Source organism: Phallusia mammillata, chromosome 7 (assembly GCF_965637545.1).
Source record: "Phallusia mammillata chromosome 7, kaPhaMamm4.hap1.1, whole genome shotgun sequence".
NCBI lineage: Eukaryota > Metazoa > Chordata > Ascidiacea > Phlebobranchia > Ascidiidae > Phallusia > Phallusia mammillata.
Window position 1 is genome coordinate 7235678 of NC_137258.1, and position 20614 is coordinate 7256291.

At 39.2% G+C, this 20614-nt stretch overlaps 1 protein-coding gene and 1 long non-coding RNA gene across 3 annotated transcripts in view; one reads left to right on the top strand and one right to left on the bottom strand.

Moving 5' to 3' along the window:
* LOC145237324 (dynein axonemal heavy chain 3-like) overlaps positions 1-20614 on the top strand; it is a 43896-nt gene that overhangs the window by 18094 nt on the left and 5188 nt on the right. Inside the window, exons 34-71 of the mRNA XM_080100131.1 lie at positions 434-567; positions 648-725; positions 1107-1303; positions 2568-2688; positions 2813-2923; positions 2986-3108; positions 3804-3917; positions 4196-4379; positions 4597-4700; positions 4793-4895; positions 5116-5333; positions 5547-5659; positions 5803-5972; positions 6292-6487; positions 6687-6822; positions 7214-7345; positions 7573-7763; positions 8340-8547; positions 9142-9327; positions 11989-12101; positions 12182-12365; positions 12442-12564; positions 12910-13168; positions 13526-13714; positions 14166-14311; positions 14627-14772; positions 14846-14916; positions 15477-15671; positions 16267-16452; positions 16739-16911; positions 17175-17342; positions 17458-17571; positions 17664-17810; positions 18163-18325; positions 18739-18958; positions 19385-19608; positions 20004-20119; positions 20252-20413. Of these exons, the coding sequence (XP_079956257.1) occupies positions 434-567; positions 648-725; positions 1107-1303; positions 2568-2688; positions 2813-2923; positions 2986-3108; positions 3804-3917; positions 4196-4379; positions 4597-4700; positions 4793-4895; positions 5116-5333; positions 5547-5659; positions 5803-5972; positions 6292-6487; positions 6687-6822; positions 7214-7345; positions 7573-7763; positions 8340-8547; positions 9142-9327; positions 11989-12101; positions 12182-12365; positions 12442-12564; positions 12910-13168; positions 13526-13714; positions 14166-14311; positions 14627-14772; positions 14846-14916; positions 15477-15671; positions 16267-16452; positions 16739-16911; positions 17175-17342; positions 17458-17571; positions 17664-17810; positions 18163-18325; positions 18739-18958; positions 19385-19608; positions 20004-20119; positions 20252-20413 (5918 nt within the window). The remainder of the gene's footprint in view (positions 1-433; positions 568-647; positions 726-1106; positions 1304-2567; positions 2689-2812; positions 2924-2985; positions 3109-3803; positions 3918-4195; positions 4380-4596; positions 4701-4792; positions 4896-5115; positions 5334-5546; positions 5660-5802; positions 5973-6291; positions 6488-6686; positions 6823-7213; positions 7346-7572; positions 7764-8339; positions 8548-9141; positions 9328-11988; positions 12102-12181; positions 12366-12441; positions 12565-12909; positions 13169-13525; positions 13715-14165; positions 14312-14626; positions 14773-14845; positions 14917-15476; positions 15672-16266; positions 16453-16738; positions 16912-17174; positions 17343-17457; positions 17572-17663; positions 17811-18162; positions 18326-18738; positions 18959-19384; positions 19609-20003; positions 20120-20251; positions 20414-20614) is intronic.
* LOC145237325 (uncharacterized) lies at positions 7757-11669 on the bottom strand. 2 transcript variants are annotated; one of them, XR_013861980.1, is made up of 4 exons: positions 10822-11669; positions 10532-10766; positions 8347-10349; positions 7757-8160 (listed from the first exon to the last, which is right to left on the bottom strand). It is a non-coding gene; the product is annotated as an uncharacterized LOC145237325 (long non-coding RNA). The 2 variants fall into 2 exon arrangements; XR_013861979.1 differs by lacking the exon at positions 7757-8160 and having other exon boundaries at positions 9320-10349; positions 10532-10757.

A 20614-nucleotide genomic window follows, 5' to 3' on the forward strand; every position in this document is an offset into this window, starting at 1 on the left:
AATGCAAGGAACAGGTTGTACACAACATGCCTAAAGGGGGTAGTATGTTAAACTTAGCAAGCAATGGTAATTTTGCTTCAACTTACGGCGGGTTCGCCACTGTGCCTGTGTAGAGAACCGGAAAGACCCCTGTCGTGGGTTCGAATTCCATCGCAGGCTAGATTATTCTTGGCTGTGCATTTCCTTATTAAAATGCTTGGGAGGCCAGCTTAATTCAGTAATACGCCTTCAATAATATGCTTGTCGTATTATGATTTATAAATGAGTATGCCGTGATCGCTGGTCTGTATGAATACTTTAGGGTTGATCCCAGTACGTGTGTATGTCCACCTTAGGTACATTCAATTTGAGTTTTGCTTATGGGACGCTTTTACGAAAAACTTGGGTAGTTTCGCTTGCATACAGAAAAGTCACTTAACGGTTCCCTTTATAGGTATTATCTCGGATTTGTTTCCGGGTGTTGTCCTTCCCGCTCCGGATTACGACGTGTTCCTACAAGCGCTGAGAGAAAATCAGAACAAGTTAAACCTCCAACCTGTGGAATGGTCAATCGAGAAGATTATACAGGTACAAAGATAATTGACCAACCAATATTTGGATTGTCCTGCAGTTTGAACCCAACTTTCAAACTTGTTTTTGTTTCAAAGGTTTATGAAATGATGTTGGTTCGGCATGGCTTCATGATAGTGGGAGAGCCTCTCGGAGGAAAGACAATGTCATACAAGGTAGATCGGGTGTTAAAAACACATTACCGCACCGTTAACATGCGCATCAGTTTATATTAACATGTCGCTTTTTGCTTTTGAGGCCCCTAAATTTATTTCAACTATAGGCTGTAACGTTATAAAGGTAACTCTGAAACGCATGTCAACCAATCAAGCCCGTCTGAGCCTTGTGTTTCTCTAAGCAAGAAACATGTTGAACTACCCTGAAGTCACCAATTTCTCACACTGAAGTCACTAAAAAGCAAATTCCAAATATAAAATGATCCAGCGGGATTTTCATGAGACAACTCGTCCAAGGCGGGCTTGCTGTTAGCATCACGAACTTAGGGATTGTCCGTCCAAATATGGCGCAGCTCAGTAAACGCCTATTTGTCAATTTAGGTACTTGCTGGCGCTCTGTCCGACCTCAACCACGCTGGCCTTATGGAGGAATTCGCTGTTGACTACAAAGTCATCAACCCCAAGTCGATCACAATGAGTCAGTTGTACGGTTGTTTCGATCCAATATCCCATGAGTGGACGGACGGCGTGCTTCCCATATTGTACAGAGAACAGGCATCGTCCACCAGTGATAACCGGTACAGCATTTAGACCAGGGGTCACCAAACTACGGCCCGCGGGCCGGATCCGGCCCTCGAGGTCCTTTCATCCGGCCCGCGACCACATTTTTGGTTTGTCACATCGTATTGATAACTTTGTAGGATTCAAAAAATAATCTACTCCTTCAGAAAGTTTTCCTGTCGCGATGTGTAGAATTGATATTACCAATCGCATAGGATTATAACTCCCAGGATTGATTCGAATGATTCAAAGCCAGTTTGTTACGTCACATACATGACTGCAAGTGTTAATTGTGCGCAAACAATTCCTTTCTTTAGTTACTTGTGACGTCACATAATCATTGCTCTTAAAACGAGACTTACTATACAAGCTAACAGTCCCATCCCCAGATATTTAATTGGATTATAGAAAGACCATATCTCGGCGCCCACATAAAAATCGCACCGTGGGCAAGGTTTGGAAAGACGGCGCTAGAGCATGTGAACCATGCGGCCCGCGCAAATCGTTATTAAAACTTATTCGGCCCGCAGTGAAAAAAGTTTGGTGACCCCTGATTTAGACGATTTAAAATTTTAATTTGAACTGTCCTGTTATAGACATTTTTAATACCTAGGCCTCTATAGTGGGTTCGAGTCCTACAACAAAGCCAGGTTTTCTATCATATAGCTTGTCATATATGGTAATCAGGGGTGCACAACCACAAACTCGTTTCCGCGGCCGTGAACATGTGCATTAAAATACATGTGCTGGCGGCCGTGACGTAACTAAAACTATTTTGCCAAATACTTTAATTTTCAAACTGCTCTAAACAGATTTCGTGAGACTGGAAAAAAGATTACCAGCCTGTAGTGACCATATGCGCCAGGGTTTTATCCGATTATTGTGTGCAAACAATGCGAAAAAAATAGGCACCGCAATCGTCACAATATACATTATGACGTCATAAACAGTTAGCTCCGTTCAGATAACCTATGCAGCAAATTAGAAATTATTAATCTGAGCATTTGAGGCGGCTTTAAATGGCATATACATGATATAAACCTAATTTTGTAAACCAGTTATTTTTACACAAAAACACGCAAGCAATTGGCGGCCGTTGGTGAAATAAGGACCTGCGATGCGGCCGTCGTAGAAAAAAGGTTGTGCACCCCTGTGGTAATGGTAAGGCCGGCTTAAATCTGTATGACGTCTTTAACACTGTTACATACTATGATTTTACTAGGTGTGTAGTATCAGTGCAAATTTGACTAGATGCGTATAATATGCTTTTTCGCTGTGTAGGAAATGGCTTTTGTTTGACGGCCCGGTTGACGCTGTGTGGATTGAAAACATGAACACTGTGCTAGATGACAACAAGAAACTTTGTCTGATGTCGGGAGAAATCATCCAAATGAGTGCAAAGGTGTGTCTGTTATTAAAAAACAACCCATAAGTTTCATTATAAGCGCCATCTTCTGCCATGAGGGCCAATGCATATACTGCTCTGGCAAGGCCCACGTTTAAGCTGAACATTGCATTATACGCAGATGAACTTGATATTTGAACCGGCTGATTTGGAGCAAGCCTCTCCCGCTACAGTTTCAAGATGTGGTATGATCTATCTTGAACCACATCAGCTGGGGTGGAGGCCATTCAAGGTCAGTAAAAGTGTTTTTTTAAACTATTACAAGACTTAATGTTGTTCTGGCTCGTTTTGCAGACCTCATACATGAAAACGGTTCCGGCCACACTAGAGGAAGATCACAAGCAGATGATCGAGGACATGTTCGAGTGGCTGATCGACCCGTGCCTGGAATATATTCGCCACGAGTGCAAATATATTGTGAGTGCAATAACAGCAACATCGTGTTTTTCGATTGTGGTCTATAAGTGTAAACCTTGTGAAGTTTTTTGGCGATATGTATTTTATGCCTGACAGTACCGCAGAGTTGTAAACGGGCCTGAAATTGGAGCCCGAAACCCGGCACGAACCCGAATCGTTTTTGAGAAGCCCGTTTAGGCCCAACAGTTTGTTGAGCGGCCTATACATTAAGGCAAGATAACAAAAACAATGATCAACATAACAAACACAATAGACAATAATAGGCAATTGGTCTTGAACAAGGCGTTTAAGGGCGTTTGACATTAGGTCAGAACCAGCAACTAGCTACTTTAAATTTATTCAAAAACTAATGACATAAAGTGGAAAGTCAGGTCAGAATCAAGCCCGAAAAGCCAGGCCCGACTTACAACTCTGCAGTACCGGGTTAAATTTACACAAAACACTTTTGTTTACGATTGGTAAATGTAGGATAACAGTTTGATTAGCGTAGTTTAAAACTTTGACTTTTGACACATTTGCTTATGTGCTGCAAAGTTCAGAAATCTGTACTTAAGCAATATTTATTTGCTTTGAAAGAGAAATGAGCAATTTGGACCTTTTTTCGCTAGACCAATTTCTGGTTTCATCGGCAGTAAACCAGAATTATAAACGGTTACGGACCTAAACATTTTTCACGCCACCATTTCTGTTTACAGATGAAAAGTTCCCCAATGCATCTCGTCGCTACTTTCCTCAGATTATTTGACAGTCTGCTTACTGAAATTGGTGAGTCTGGACAAGAAGGAAAGGATCAACTCAGCAACCAACAGGTGCCAAGTACTTACTATAATTCAATACTTTACTGTCCCCTCTCAAACTGTTATGTAGTATATATTACCAATTATTGCTCTACAGCAGTTTACTTTAAAGCAACCGACATTCGACGTCCTATTGTTTTCATGTCGTTTAGGTTGAAATAAAAAGTGTAAAAATGGCGTTCCAACTATTTTAACTGTTTGAAAAGCATCAATATACCACATTGTGTGGGTAATTTTTTCTCCATAGTCCAAGATTCGTTGATTGTCCTAATTAATTTTGTTTCAAATAGATATTTTTCTGGCTGCAAGGAATCTTCCTATTTTCGTTGGTTTGGTCGATAGGTGGCACCATCAGTGGGGACAGTCGGCCAAAATTCGATCAGTACCTTCGCACCCTGATCAGCGGAACTGATGCCGAAAATCCAAAACCCAAGACTTCCAAGTTGACCAAGAGCAACGTATTTCCTGAGCGAGGTGATTGTCAATAATCGAGGTCGATTTTTTATAGGCAGTTGTATGTCTTAAAAATCAACAATAGTACATCTCCTTATATATTTTTGAATTGCAAGTATATATTGAATTGCAAGTGAACACCGTGGCACTTTTGTGTATTCCTTCGTTGGAAAGAAACGAACAAATTTACTCTGCTCGATTTCTGTTTATTTTTTACGGAATTTCTGTTTATTTTTAGGCTTGGTTTACGATTACTTCTTTCACAAACAATCCAGTGGCAACTGGTCAAATTGGGTTGACTACTTGGACAAATCAAAGATGACTATAGCTCCTGGATCTAAGGTACGTTGCACTTAATAATTGAATTAACAGTACATTTGTTAAAACATTGTGGATAAAATGTGGATACATTGCAATTTATTTTGCATTGACAGATCAGTGAGATCATTGTGCAAACTATGAACACTGCTCAGCAAAACTTCTTCCTTGACACGTTTGTTGCCAGCAATGTATCGGCCCTCTTTGTGGGACCCACAGGTAAGCGTATGTACAATAGTATGCTGTATTTGAAATTTCACAAATTCCTGGCCATAGATTTTACCTTTTTGGCACTTTTTAAGCTTTTGAATTACAGTTTTTCGTGTATTTGTAACAAGTTGTTGTATTTTTTTTTGCTTGGCAGTCTGAAAAATAAACTTGTAAATTGAGCTCATTGTGTTTAAAAGAACTTGAACTAAACTTTACCACCTTTTTTCAGGTACCGGTAAGTCAGCTATCACAAACGACTACCTGATGCATCTGCCTAAAGAGAGTTTCATGGCGAACACAATCAACTTCTCTGCACGTACTTCGGCCAACCAGACCCAAGACATCATCATGTCGAAACTTGACAGGCGGCGCAAAGGGCTGTTTGGACCTCCCGTTGGCAAGAAAGGAATTGTGTTTGTTGACGACCTGAATATGCCAGCAAAAGAGGTTTGTAATTACTATTAGCTGTATTGTAGGCTACATATAGCACTGTTGGAGATGTTAGTCCTTTGCTGCTGAAGAGATGCATTTGTGTTATGGAACATTTCAAAGGCCATTTGTTTTCTTTTGTCTTATGATGGTGCTACTAACAAAATACGAATATCAAAGCATATCGGATGCTAATATTTTCAGCTTTGAACTATTTATTGTTGTGTTAAGGTCTACGGGGCACAACCGCCCATCGAGTTGCTGCGCACATGGCTCGATCACGGTTTCATGTATGACAAGAAAGACTCATCACGAATTACCCTCACGGACGTTCTTTTCATCGCGTGAGTTGATTATCTTCACAAAAGCTTTCCATATAAAACTGCACCATATCCCCACGTAAACGAGACTCCAAAGTACCTTTACTATTAAGCATTGATTTAAAACTCAGTTGGAAATAACAAATTCGCTGCAATTTGTGTTACAGTGCCATGGGTCCACCAGGGGGCGGTCGAAACACAATAACGGATCGTATGTCGCGCCACCTCAATATTATTTCAATCGACACTTTCTCGGACGAGACTACTACGAAGATTTTCACATCGATTAGTGACTGGCATTTCGGCAATGGATACGATGCATCAATCCTCCGACTAGGTTAGTGTCAAATTTGTAAATTAGCAGAGGTTGCCCAGACGTGGTTTTCGCAGTGTTGAAATATGAAGCATGTAATCTGCGATAGATTTTTTATTAAAGAAAATAGCCCTGCACGTTGGCTAACAAAGGTATAGCGCATGAATGATAAAACTTATAAGTTGGTAACTATACTTTCGAGGCGAGCGTGGTTTTGCTGATTTATTGCGCGTTTGCCAAATTATATAATGATCAGTTTTCCGTTAGGCCTACCCTGGCGATAAACATTAAATTTAAAACCATCAAAATTTCGTCTTGCTTATATTCTGCCCGTATTTTTCAGGGAAAATTATGGTCCAAGCAACAATGGGTGTCTACAAAGGAGCAATGGAAAGTTTTCTTCCCACGCCTACCAAGTCACATTACGTGTTCAATCTTCGTGATTTTGCCCGAGTTATTCGCGGAGTTCTTCTTGTGCCTGCAACCAACCTTGCCGAATCAGACAAATTCATCCGTCTGTGGGTGCACGAAGTGTACAGGTAACCGGTGCTGCTCTGTGCTGTTTTGTAATATGTACGATATATAGTGACTTTGATTTCACGAACTTTCTCGTTTGGATATCTGAACAAAATTAGTATATCCAGATATTTCATTTTTTTCAAAAACACTCGGCGAGTTAAAAGTATTTCGAACTCGATTGCACTCGAGGTTGTACCAACTCATTTTTTTCCTTTATAGAGTTTTTTACGACCGTTTGATAGACGACCAGGATCGCCAAACTTTTTTCCACATAGTGAAAGAATGTTGCTCGAACTACTTCAAACAGAATCTGGACAAAGTTCTGAGTCATCTTTTCAAGTCGAAAAGTCTACAGGTAAAAAGAAATCACGTGGTTTTACGTATTTATAATGTATCTTTTGCTGCTTTCTGTAAAAGTGATTTTATTCGTTCTGTTTTGCCAAATCATTTTGTCTGATTTTAATTCCCAAAACACCATTCATTATGCTGTGCAACGTGTTAAAAAACGATGCTACGGCACAAGCATAGAACAAGTGGTTCATATTGGCTGTGTGTGTGTTTGATTAATAACACGTAGCCTAACTATACATAGCTGTATCAAAACGTGTGATCAAGACCAATTCTTCTTTATTTGGTGTCGGGCAAAATTTGTTACAATGAGAAAATCCAACTATTTTACTAACCTCGGTAGGCTACGTTTATTGGCACAAAGAAACACAACCACTTCACTCGGTTTGATTTTTCAGGACGACGATGTGCGTAATTTGTTTTTCGGCGATTTTATCAATCCCGATGCGAATCCGCGTATTTACGACGAAATTCAAGACTTTTCGCAACTGACTCAAGTAATGGAACATTACCTGGACGAATTTAACCAGGTAGGCTAAGCCACAAATTATTTTTTGCCTTTACGAAGTAATTTTGCTGTCAAGCGGTTGAACAAAAGTATAAGAAAAGCTGATGGATAAAGCAAATTGACTAGTAATCTTGTGTTTTACGGGCATATTTGTGTAGAAAAAAAGTCATAATCAGTAGTAACGGACAAAATTTATTAGACTGCTTTGTATCTCTTTGATTAGGCTAATTGTATTTAACCCATTTGTAGATTTCCAAAGCCCCGATGTCACTCGTCATGTTCAAGTTCGCCATCGAACATGTGTCACGTGTTTCGCGAGTACTCAAGCAAGACAATGGTCACGTGCTTCTCATCGGCATCGGAGGAAGTGGGAGAAAGAGCGCGACACGCATGGCTGCGTTCATGACCGACTACGACATTTATCAGATCGAACTGACCAGGTAGGAAAGTTTCGATTGGGTAACAAAAAGTAGCAGAACATAAAAACATACAGAGGCTAGAATAATGTTTTACCAAAAATAATTGGTTACTGAGTTTCAGAGTGGCGATTTTTCCGCCCAATTGGGGACTGGTTTCTGACATCGAGTTCGGTTATGACATGTGATTCTTTGCCAGCAGATAAATGACGTCATAATTGGACTCGTTTTTAATTTTAAACACTTGGCGGTTACGGTTTTGCCCATGTTCTGGCCCGGCAAAATTGTCGAGTACAACTCAATGTAGTAAAACAGTGCTACATTTCGTTAGCGTCAGGTCAGTTTTTTGAAAAAAAAATGATAGTCAAGAAGACCGAGTGGTCCCACAAGGTTTGTGGGCAATGCTCCAGTCCAGAGAAACCTGTTAACCTGAACATATCCCATTCATACGTTGTCCGTTCACCGTGGATAAAAATGAAACAAACGACAAACAAACAACTATGCCATATCGGGTGAAAAAACAAATCTCCTTTAGCAACAGTTGACTGATTTAAGACTCACTGATTTGCTCTTCAAACAAACCTTTCTTTTTCTTTTCAGAACTTACGCATTCGCTGATTGGCGAGACGACATCAAGAACATGATGAAAAAGGCAGGAGCAGACGGGACGCAGACTGTTTTCCTCTTCAGTGATCAGCAGATCAAGGAGGAGGCGTTTGTGGAAGACATCAACATGATCCTCAACACAGCTGACATTCCCAATATCTTCCCAGCCGATGAAAAGGCCGAACTCATTGAAAAAATGCAGGTGATTAGCAGGAGTGGGCCAAAACTGCAAATGTTCTGTTTGGTCGAACATCGAGCATCTCAAGTTAATGTTCGGTCGTGACGTCATAAACATTCCCAATTCCACGCTAGTTCTGTAGCTTTCCGAGGCCCCTAACGTCACCAGCGTTTTTTTCACTATCTGGTGCAATTAAATAAAAACACTCTGTATTGTTCTTGGATACCCATTTGAACACTGGTTTCGTATGTTAGCAGGGCATGAATTATGTAACTTTAATGCTCGGCTCAGTTTGTGCAACTGCTCGGTCGAGCATCAAAAACAGCGATGCTCGGTACCGAATAATCGGGTTCTGGCTCGTTTCGGCTAATCCCTAGTGATTAGATGACAATCTTAGACAAGCTGGAGTAAAGAGTTTAGTTAAATTTTCCATTTGATGGACGTTGTTGGATTAGCTCTACTGCGCTTAAATGCTTAATTTGAGTATCGCAAATTGAGAAAGAGAATGGAAACAATAGCATGCGGATCCATAGCTTGTAATTCGGCCGGGCTTCTCGGGCCAATTCGTAACCTGTAATTAAAATGTAAAAACCACATACTTGTGAAAAAAATCCACAGGCTGTCGCGCGTCAGGAAGGCAAGAAAATCGAGTCAACCCCGATGGCAATGTACAACTTCTTCATCGAACGAGTGAAAAGCAATTTGCATGTGTGCCTCGCTATGAGTCCCATCGGTGATTCTCTTCGTAACCGACTCCGTATGTTTCCTTCACTAATTAACTGCTGCACCATCGATTGGTTCCAGGTGGGTTTGACTTTTGTGTTGAGAAGTTTATTGCACTTACATAATTTTGATTAGCTGAAACTACAATAGTTGTAATTGTAAATGCTCGGGAGTAGGGTTGGCCCGATATCTGATACCAGTATCCTATATTTTGGACCAAAGTAATGCGATCCGATACCTGATAATTTTGCAATAGAATCCATCATAGTTTACATCATTATCACTGTAATACTTAAAATGAAAATAAGTTATTGCGTACACAAAAACTAAACTAGTTTAAATTAATATTTTACAGTAAATGTCCCAAATTACATTCTTTGAACACATATGGGTCTTAAGTACATTTAGTTATTTTACACATTGTGCTTGATGACAATCAGTTTGTTAACATTTTGTCAAGCAATTTCTTAAAGGAGACAAAATATTTCCAGCAACAGAAAACAATTGCCCACAAGCAACAGTACTTGATGACAAGCTTACAAATCAATCAATCAGGATGCCGTGCTAAAATTTTAGCTTTGGTTTCAGCCAAGAGAGTTTCTTCCTCTCGCATCTTCAAAGCTCTAATGAGATTATAAGCATTTCTTCCCGTTGCCCTGAGCATCCAGGATAAGAAATTTGTTCTCTGTCGTCCAGGAGATCGTTTGCCGTCAATTCGACCAGTTGAGCAGATTTCTTCGAGCTCTTCTTTCCGTAAAAGCTTACAAAACACTTTGCCAAATTAAACAATGCTGGAAAATTTAATTGATTTAGCATCCAAAATTTTCTTCAGCATCTGTAACGGGGGACCTTAGGTACATTTCAATTTCACTCTACCATCCTTGGCCTCTGAGTGGTCAAATTTAAACTGCTTCACAAACCAGTGATGTTGCACTTTTGGACATTAGGGTTATCTTTCTGTTGAACGGGTTTCTCATCAAGAAGACAGATGACCGATATTCATGTCACTCCTTGTTAATATTGCTTGATCCCTTCTGTTGATTGCTTGTTGAATTATTTTGCCTATTTCTTTTTTGGAATCATTACAAGGACGATCCTTAAATCTAAACAATAACAATTTCAGTTGCAAACTATTGTAAAAACACACTTTGAGTCCACAAAAGGTAATCATGGTAAGCTGCTTATCAGAGCTCATGATTCTACGTTCAATGTCCTGTTAACAAATACACATACTAAAACATAGGGTCAATTGTTGATCTTAGCTTCGATCACAAAGCAATCATACCTGATGTGCTGACCATTTAGAGTTGTTTTGAAACAGCCATCACTGTTGGTACAATTTCAGAGGCATATTCATCTTCCCTGCCTTGTTGACATATTGCAGTTTTAAATGGTCCAAAAGTTCCAATTGTTTTGAAAATTAGCATCCAATCACAAGCGATTAGCATCCAATCTTATGTCACAAGGCAGATCAAGTTCAGATGCATGCGGAACTAGTGAATATTTTGACACTGGAAGTACTGTAATAGTTTTTAGACTTGGTCACAACATTTACATGTTACAAAACCAACATACCTCTAACATCACCAGTGAATTCCAGCATGTGATATTATCAATAACCATTTTTATTGGAATAATTCCACTAGCCAATGAGGAATGGTGAAAGTGGCCATGTATGTGTAATTTGGCCTACAAGACCTTTGTGAATCCACACCTTTTGAAACAAATATGTTTAATACATGTACTTAGCAACTGAAGCTTTCAATCCCAAAATTTTAAATAAAAAATAAATGTTATGAATGTACACGTATAAATGCAAGTCAAGGTTCTTCTACTTAGCAGCAGACACCATGTTACTGGCACCATCTCTCAGTATTGCACAAACTTTTCCTTCCTCTTTTAATAAAGAAAAAAATCTTTCAGGGCATTGGAAATGGCTTCTCTTGTATGACTGTCAGGAAAAGCTATAGCAGCAATAACTTCATTTTGTTTTACAAATTCATCATCAACTAGTGTGATGCTACACCAAGAAAGCCTTCAGTCTGAAAATTGCATTGTCATATACCTAAATCTCTGTGCATACACTAAAGATTCTTACGGAGATTTGATGTGGTCCATGATAGTGAGCTACTATCACTAGGGTCACATTAGCACCACAATGGTTACACATACACTTAGACAAATCACTTTCACACATGGCAAAAATGACTCAGTCTACACTTTACATTATTACACACTGTATATTAAGCCATACTTAATAGTTTATCTGTACCAGCCAAAAATATATTTTTTTAGATTTGTAACAGGGAAAAAAGCGATTAGTCGCACACATAAACATGGCTGACATTTCCTTTACTGTTACTCAAATACATTCACAAAAAAGCTGTATCAAATTTCCTCCGTTCTTACCTCGTCGCTCGTAAAAAAACATGCCCGGGCAAAACAAGAAAAACGTGATCTAGTGTAAAATCGCTACAGCGAATTAGGTGTTGTTTTTTTATAACGTGCACACATACTCGTTTGTTTCCGTATCTAACATGTTTTGCTACTTCTTTAATAAGCTTTCAAAAGTATCGGTAATTGTTTCGATACCATCAAAGTATCGTACGAGTACCGAAACCGCTCGTGGCATCGGGTATCGGTGCCGAAACAGTATTATCGGGCCAATCCTACTCAAAAGCATGTCACTGCTGCTATGTCGCCACGCAGATTGTATTTTCTAACATGTAGTTTTCTTCATAGGCTTGGCCAGAGGACGCATTGGAGATGGTGGCAAACAAGTTCCTGGAGGATGTGGACGTCGAGGACGATACGAGACTGAGATGCGTTAAGATGTGCAAGATGTTCCATGAGAGGTACGCAGTCTGCTAAGAGATAATTTTTTTACGAAGAGATTTGTACATAAACATTTTCTCTACTTCACTTTCGTTTATAGCGTTCGCGATTTGTCTGAGAGCTTCTGGGGCACACTGCGACGCCGCAACTACGTCACACCAACGTCATACCTCGAGTTGATTATGACGTTTAAGTCTCTGCTCGGTGTGAAACGTGATGAGGTTAAGACGTTACAGGATCGGTATTTGAATGGACTTGAAAAACTGAGCTTCGCGAGCTCACAGGTAATAAAAAGTTGATGCACCTTTGCAAAGATGTTATGGTTTTTGGCCCTTTGAAACTTGATCAATTTTTTTGTAGGTGACCGTCATGCAAGCTGAACTGACCAGTCTTCAACCGGAATTAATCAAAACTTCAGAAGAAACCGATAAAATTATGGTGAAAATTGAGCACGATTCTGTGGAGGTTGAAGCAAAGAAAGAGGTTTGTGTTCGGTTTACGTCGCCCCTGGATGTGTCGCATTTTTACCGGTGCTTCATGTTTTATAAGTTAAACATACCTTTTTAGTTTGAGACGCTTGTTTGTAAAAGAGTACTTTTATTAAATTTTATATAAAACTGTGTAATACGTTCATTAACTAGACAAGTAAAAACCCGTGTACTTATCGTCAAACAACAAAAAACCTTTAGATCTCGCAAGCCTAGATTCTCTTAAAATGTAAAAATATTTCATTGTTTTGCCTTGCCTGCTATTTCTCAAATCATTTAATGAATTTTTTGACGACCGAAAAACCGTTTAGATAGCAAAACAGCCCACTGTATATCTTAGGTTGTAGCTGCAGATGAAAAAGTTGCAAACGAGGCGGCCTCAGTTGCTCAAGCGATCAAGGACGAATGTTCGGCTGATCTCGCTGAAGCTATGCCGGCTCTGGAGTCTGCTATTGCCGCTCTTAACACTCTCAAGCCACAAGATATTACTGTGGTGAAATCCATGCAAAACCCGCCAAGCGCTGTCAAGGTTGTACTTGAATCGGTGTGTGTGATGAAAAATATCAAACCGGAACGAAAACCGGATCCGTCTGGTTCCGGTAAGCTTTCAAAATATTATCTTTTCGGAATTGTGTGGTCACTGAATTGGTACAATTGTTTTTGCAATGGAAATCAGGTATTAAAGTTTGTGATTAGCAAATTAAGATTACTGAAAGCAAAACAGAAGGAACACTTTTTTAAATCTGTTACAATGAATAATACAACCTTATTTTGTTCATTTTTTAACGATTTATTGAAGAAGTACAGAAAGCGTTTTAATCTCTGGAATTCGACGGAGCTGGGTTTCAATTGTAGCGCTCGAAAAAAAACTATATTCGTAAATAATAAAAAACACCGCTATTTTGTGTAATTTACAAATAAAACACGATTCAAATTGTATTATATGTTGCTGACAGGCAAAATGATTGAGGATTATTGGGGTCCGAGCAAAAAGATGATGAACGACATGAGATTTCTCGATTCTCTCAAAGCTTATGACAAGGACAATATATCGGGACCGGTTATAAAGAAGATTCGAGACAAATACATTCCAAATCCCGAGTTTAACCCGGCAACCATCAAGAATGTATCATCAGCTTGCGAAGGTATGCTTACGTATCTGTGCGTTTTTACTCAATTCAAGTCAGATCAAGAATTGCAACTCAACTGCCCCAACTGATAAGTCCTACCTGGTTTTGGGCGAAACTTATGCCATGGTCATTCTTTTGGGATCGTTAACCTTGCTAGTTTCGGAAATATGCTATCCTAGTCAAGAAAAGTACGCCTATCTCTTGGTTTACTCATTTAAACAGGGTTTAGGTGGTACGCGACGATAGAAGAAGTTGGCAGGTGGTGCGCGATTTGTATAAGACTGAGAATTACTGACCTAAAGAGTAACCTAACAGCTGGTGGTAAATGCTAGACTGGTCGCAATACAATTCGCATTTTACCTTTTTACCACTTGTTCAGGTCAAGTCGAATCCTAGCCTTGTATGAAGGATATTGCATGCCTGAAAAATTGCACGAACACATTTTTGAAACATGTGTTTCACGTAGGTCTGTGTAAGTGGGTCCGTGCGATGGAAATGTATGAGCGGGTGGCGAAGGTCGTCGCTCCAAAGAAGATCAAACTCGCTGCAGCTGAATCAGAACTGGCAGTCCAGATGAAGAAACTGAACGCTAAGAGGGCCGAACTAAAAGAGGTCAGTCAAAGTTGTGTCCACACATGCAAATCGATTCTTTTGGATATGGACAATTCCTGGTTCAGATTTATATATTTGGTTTTTGTTTCTGTATTTGGTGTGATATACATTGATCTATATACATAATACATTAACCCCAAACGGGGTTATTTGACGTTTGGCAATTTTTGGTTTGGTGACGTCATCTTTTTCTGACGTCATAGTTGGTAAATCTTGTAATGCAAATGAAAGTCACTGGTTGTTTCCTGGGGCAACAATAATAAAACGTTAAGAATCACGGATCTAACTGAATTCCGAATCCATTTCCTGCTGTAGGTGCTGGACAAAGTTGAAGCATTGCAAGCGGAGTTCGACAAGATGAACAAAAAGAAGATCGAATTGGAAACAAACATCGACATTTGCTCGAAGAAACTTGACCGCGCTGAGAAGCTGATCAGTGGACTTGGGGGAGAGAAGGACAGGTCCGGGTTTAGATGAAGCAGTAAATACTTTAAACAGCGACAATAATTTAACATGTGTTTGTGTTGATTGCAGATGGACGTTAGCTGCAGAAAGATTGGGAATACAATTGGTTAACTTGACTGGAGATGTCCTACTTTCATCAGGTATGTTGAAAGCTTTTTCAGCAGCATTTAGAACTAGGATTATTGTGTTGCACCAGCTTTATATTATTTAAGCATAAAAATATATCAAAAATTAATAATGATATTGGGCGGGAACTTGGCCGAATGGCCTGGCGCGCCTGACCCATATACAAAACCTGATCGGGTTTCGTCCCCGGGAGTATCCTGGCTTCGAATCCCGTGAACGACAAAGGGCAATTTTCAGTTCTCGGACTGCCGCCTGAGTGTCAAAAAATACAATAAAACAAAAAAATTAATAATATATCAAAAATTAATAAAAATATATCAAATTAGTTCTTTATACTGGTATTTTTTTGTCAAAAATTGGCGTAAAAATCGCAAATGTCTTTACTGGTTGCAACTCATTAGCGAGCAAACGCTGCCATAGAAAATTGCCCTTTCTTCTAATTTAAAATAGTTTCAGTAAAAACGAATGTATTTCGTAAAAAAATCGTTAAGAATTCATCCGAATTTGAACTACTTTCAAATCTCTTGTCAAGGCATTGTTGGACTCACTGCTAACATTTATCTTTAAAACACAGGAACGGTAGCCTACCTTGGTCCGTTTACTGTCGACTTCCGTAACGATTGTGTTACAAAGTGGCAGGACGCCTTCAAGGTTGAAGAAATTCCTTGCTCCCAGAACTTCCAGCTTGCCAATACACTCGGCGATCCAGTGCAAATTCGTGATTGGACAATTGCCGGCTTGCCCGTCGATTCATTTTCAATTGACAACGGTGTGTACTAATTGCTTACATGTCATTTTTCATACAATGGGTTGGGGCACAAATAGTTTTCAAAAGCCTTTAATTCAAATCCAGTGCAAATTCGTGATTGGACAATTGCCGGCTTGCCCGTCGATTCATTTTCAATTGACAACGGTGTGTACTAATTGCTTACATGTCATTTTTCATACAATGGGTTGGGGCACAAATAGTTTTCAAAAGCCTTTAATTCAAATTTTTATGTATGGGTAGTAGCAGCAGAAATTAGTAATGTTGTATTATAATCTTGTCACATATTAATGTAGTAGTGGATACCAATGTGTATTATATAAATTCTTTCTTATCCTGATCTGTAGTAACTATATCCCATACAGTAGTGGTATATACATGTTGTAAACAGTGCTGCAATAAAGAAGAGTTTATGCCAACGCCTTTTGCGAAGACCACCTTCTACTGACAAAATATATGTTGTCCATTAGGGTAGCTATAGCTCTATTAAATTTGGGGGGATATTTTCCTGTTGCGAACGTATTAAACCAGAAACATTTAGTTTTCTTCTTCGCCTTGTTTCGCAATGAATATAATTTTCATTGCTTTTGTTCATCAGGAATTGTTGTCAACAATTCGCGACGTTGGCCACTGATGATCGATCCACAAGGTCAAGCAAACAAGTGGATTAAGAACATGGAGAAAGAAAACAAACTGGCTGTCCTGAAACTTTCCGATCCAACCTACATTCGATCTTTGGAGAATTCCATCCAATTTGGCTACCCCGTCCTCTTGGAGAACTTAGGTAAGTAAAAGCATATTTAAGTTTGCATGTAAAGTATGGCGGCCGCAGTGTTAAGAAATGATCTGTAGACTAAATAAAAGTCGGAATGTTGATAAATCATGTCCACAAAAAAGACAAAGCGTTTGTTAAATCATCAAGTTTTATTTAAATATGTTAGTTGTATTGCCTGTTTATTGTTTTCAGAGCCGTGGAAAGTGTGCCTAAGTAAACATTTGTTTATGGTTAATTTACAGAGACGGTAAAAAATTACCTTATGAAGACTTAATGTTATTCTTTCTGGTTGTAGGTGAGGAATTGGATGCTATCCTGGAGACGGTTCTTCTTAAGCAGACCTACAAACAGCAAGGAGTCGAATATATCAAGCTCGGTGACAACATCATTGAGTACTCGCGTGACTTCCGCTTCTATATGACAACCAGTCTCAGAAATCCCCACTATCTTCCTGAGATATCGGTCAAGGTAATTGCTACCCAAATGTATTTTTTATTGGTATATAATGCCATACGAATAGGCTAAATATCTTTCTATTGTGTGTCCTTTAAATTCTGAGTACAAAAACAATGGTGGATCAAATTTGTTTGGCGTACTGGTTGTTACAACAGATGATAAGATATTTTATCCAATTTGTGCACAGCCAAAGCCTACATTTTTAGAACGATTTTGTTATAGTTGCTTACACATATACTGGTGTGGTTTAAAGGTTTGTCGTTTTTTCCTCACAGGTCTGTCTGGTGAACTTTATGATCACTCCCTTGGGATTACAAGATCAGCTTCTCGGTATCGTCGCAGCCAAAGAAAAACCTGAGCTTGAGCAGAAGAAGAACGAACTGATCTTAGAGGGAGCAGAAAACAAAAGGCAGTTGAAAACCATCGAGGATAAAATCCTGAAGGTATTTTTTCCAATCCCACAACTTGACACGTTTTACTTGTGTTAAAGGACAAATAAGTGAATATGGCCTGACCAATGGATTTAGTTTTGATATTTATTGGCGACAAATGATTTAGGTACTATCCTCGTCAGAAGGCAACATCCTAGAAGATGAAACAGCAATTCAGATCCTCTCATCGTCCAAGACTCTTTCAGAGGAAATCTCTGCCAAACAGGAAATTGCTTCGGAGGTTAGTAGGGACGAATGTATAAAAATTACCACTTCACAGAATTTTAAATTGTACAATCAAACCTTTGCAACTTTGTCTTTGTTTTGCTTTAGACTGAACGTCAGATCGATGAGACAAGGAACGGATACAAACCGGTGTCAGTCCACTCAGCTGTTTTGTTCTTCTGCATTTGTGATTTGGCAAACATCGAACCGATGTATCAGTACTCACTTGCTTGGTTTATCAATCTCTACCTGATGGTTGGTTTGTTACATACTTTGTTCACCAAGTGGTATGTCATGTAATAACATACAATAACCTATTAAGCAGATATAGGCGGGCAATCACAACAGGCGGACAATTACAGCTCGCTTCTTTCATGTTACTTAAGTCCTACCTTCGAATTGTATAAGTTTGATACAAAATTAGTAAACGGATGTTGCTCTTAACGAACCTATTCTAAACACCATAAAATTTCAAACAGTTAGAGGCAAACTAGGCCAAAGAGGTTTGTAGATAAGGAAAGTATTTTCTATCATTTTTTTACAAATCAATTGGCATAATCTAAAATCAATTTACCTTACCAAGTAAGACTAAACTTCTTTTGCACAGTCGATTGAAAACAGTGGGAAGTCTGATGATCTGGCAGAACGAATCGAAAACTTAAACGAGCATTTCACAGCAAGTATTTATAACAACGTGTGTCGTTCACTCTTCGAGAAGGATAAGTTGCTTTTCTCATTCGTTCTTACTGTTGCCCTCCAGAGCAGCAAGGGTGGGTTTTTTACTCACGACTTTGATTTAATGTTAAGACGGTTAAGCAGGAGAGCATTGTATAAGGATTTGTTCACTAAGTTTGTGATAATTAGGCGATATCACACGAACGACTCCGTTTTATCAAGTGTTTTGACATTTTTGCTATCGTCAGAAAATAAAATGCAAAGAGATTTTATTTTGTTAACGCAATAGATCATTATAAATCCATTGTCTTTTGTGACTTCACTACAAAATTTTTCACTACCAGGACTTTTTTATCTAAGTTTTTTGCAGTCATGGCCTTGTCATAGGCTTTAGCAAACAATCAAGTAAGCATGTAAAAATGTCACCAAATCACCTACGACATCATTCGCCTAATTGTCACGTTATTTCAGTCAAAAGGTCTATTAATACTGTAACTTTTTCAAATAGGCAAAGTAGACGATGAAGTGTGGCGCTTCTTCCTAACTGGTGGAGTGGCTCTTGATAATCCTCATCCCAATCCAGCTCCTGAGTGGTTCCAGGATAAGTCGTGGTCGGAAATTGTGCGTGCTTCCAACCTTAAAAACCTCAAAGGGCTGATGGATCACTTCAAGACGAACCCTAATAGCTGGAAAACTGTATATGACTCTGCCAACCCCCATACTGACAAGTAAGAAACTTGGATTACTAAATTGCTTTATCCTCGGTCAAGCAGGATTGCGCTAGTTGCGTTTAGGTTAGTATGGTAAAAATACCAAGCTTGTCGTTAGGTCAGAAAAACTCTGGCTGCTCAAAAATATTAGAAAATTAAACACGTGATAAACCAAATTAGTTTGTATCACAGTGATATTTTTTTCTGTTGAAATTTGGTTTTAACATAATTAGTACAGTAGTAGTTAGCTCCCTACTGAACAAAGAAGGCTTAGGCTTTGTATTTTTTATGCCCAGGTCGAACCTATGTTATTGATACATAAATAACGATTATAACAATAAAAGTACTTCGGCTTATTTCATCCTTAGGGCCTTAGAACACTACACTAGCAGCTATAAATTTTTTCCTCGTCTTCATTGACCCAAATGGCATAATTTCTAATAGATTTCCGGACAAATGGAACACCCTGTCGGGTCTTGACCGCATGGTGGTGTTGCGGTGTTTGCGACCCGACAAAGTGGTGCCAGCAGTGCAGGATTTTATCGTGGACGAAATGGGCCGAGCCTTCATTGAACCTCCGACCTTTGACCTCGCAGGGTCGTACAGTGATTCAAGCTGTTGCACTCCGCTAATCTTCGTCCTATCACCCGGCGCTGATCCCATGGCCGGTAAGGTTGTTTTGCTTTAAAAATGGTTTTAAAACCCTGTTGCCCATTGCAGAGTATTTTGCTATGCTAAGTAGCTAGGTGCTGGGTATATCCTAATGCCCAACAGCCTTTCAAACGTCTTGTTTAAGTCATTGTTTACTATAGTCCATTGCATATGTCTTCTTTATTATAGGCGTATCAATCAAACTTTCGGGCCCAAACGGGCTTTTCCAAAACGATTCGGGTTCGGGTCGGGCTTCAGGCATATACTTACGGGTTCGAGCTCAAACTTCGGGTCCGTTTACAACTCTGGACTGACCTATAAATTTTTATGAATAAGTTTTGACCGAATGCACTTCGTCATTTAGTCAAGCCGAAATAGATTTTGAGACTTTTGCTTGTATTTTTGTTTTTAGGCTTGTTGAAGTTTGCTGGAGACCGTGGATTCGGAGGAGATCGTATTGGAACCATTTCACTTGGACAGGGACAAGGACCGATTGCACAGAAAATGATAGATGATGCTACGTTGAAAGTAAGCATGCCACAAAGCACACGACACAACTAGTTCAATTTTAACGAAATAGTGTCTTGATAATATTTGACCACTTAAGCTTTAAGGCTTTATGTCAGCAATCTGTTGAAGATGCATTTTAATTATTTGTAGGGCACCTGGGTTGTGCTGCAGAACTGTCACTTGGCAACAAGCTGGATGGCAACACTGGAAAAGATTTGCGAGGAAGTGATCGTACCAGAAAACACACATAAAGATTTCCGGCTTTGGCTTACAAGTTACCCGTCCGAAAAATTTCCTGTACCAATCCTGCAGGTAACTTAACAGCCCCAATTCCACAACTTCCCAAAATTCCAAACTAATTCAATTCCGTTGCTTGACTTTTATAACCTCTTTGGTGTTATTTTTTTTAAGTTCGGTATTATGACTATAGTTTGACCATTTTAGGCTTTGTATATAATTTTAAACGCTAAAGCAAAACTTAATTTAGCACTTTTTGGTAAATCTACAGGTAAA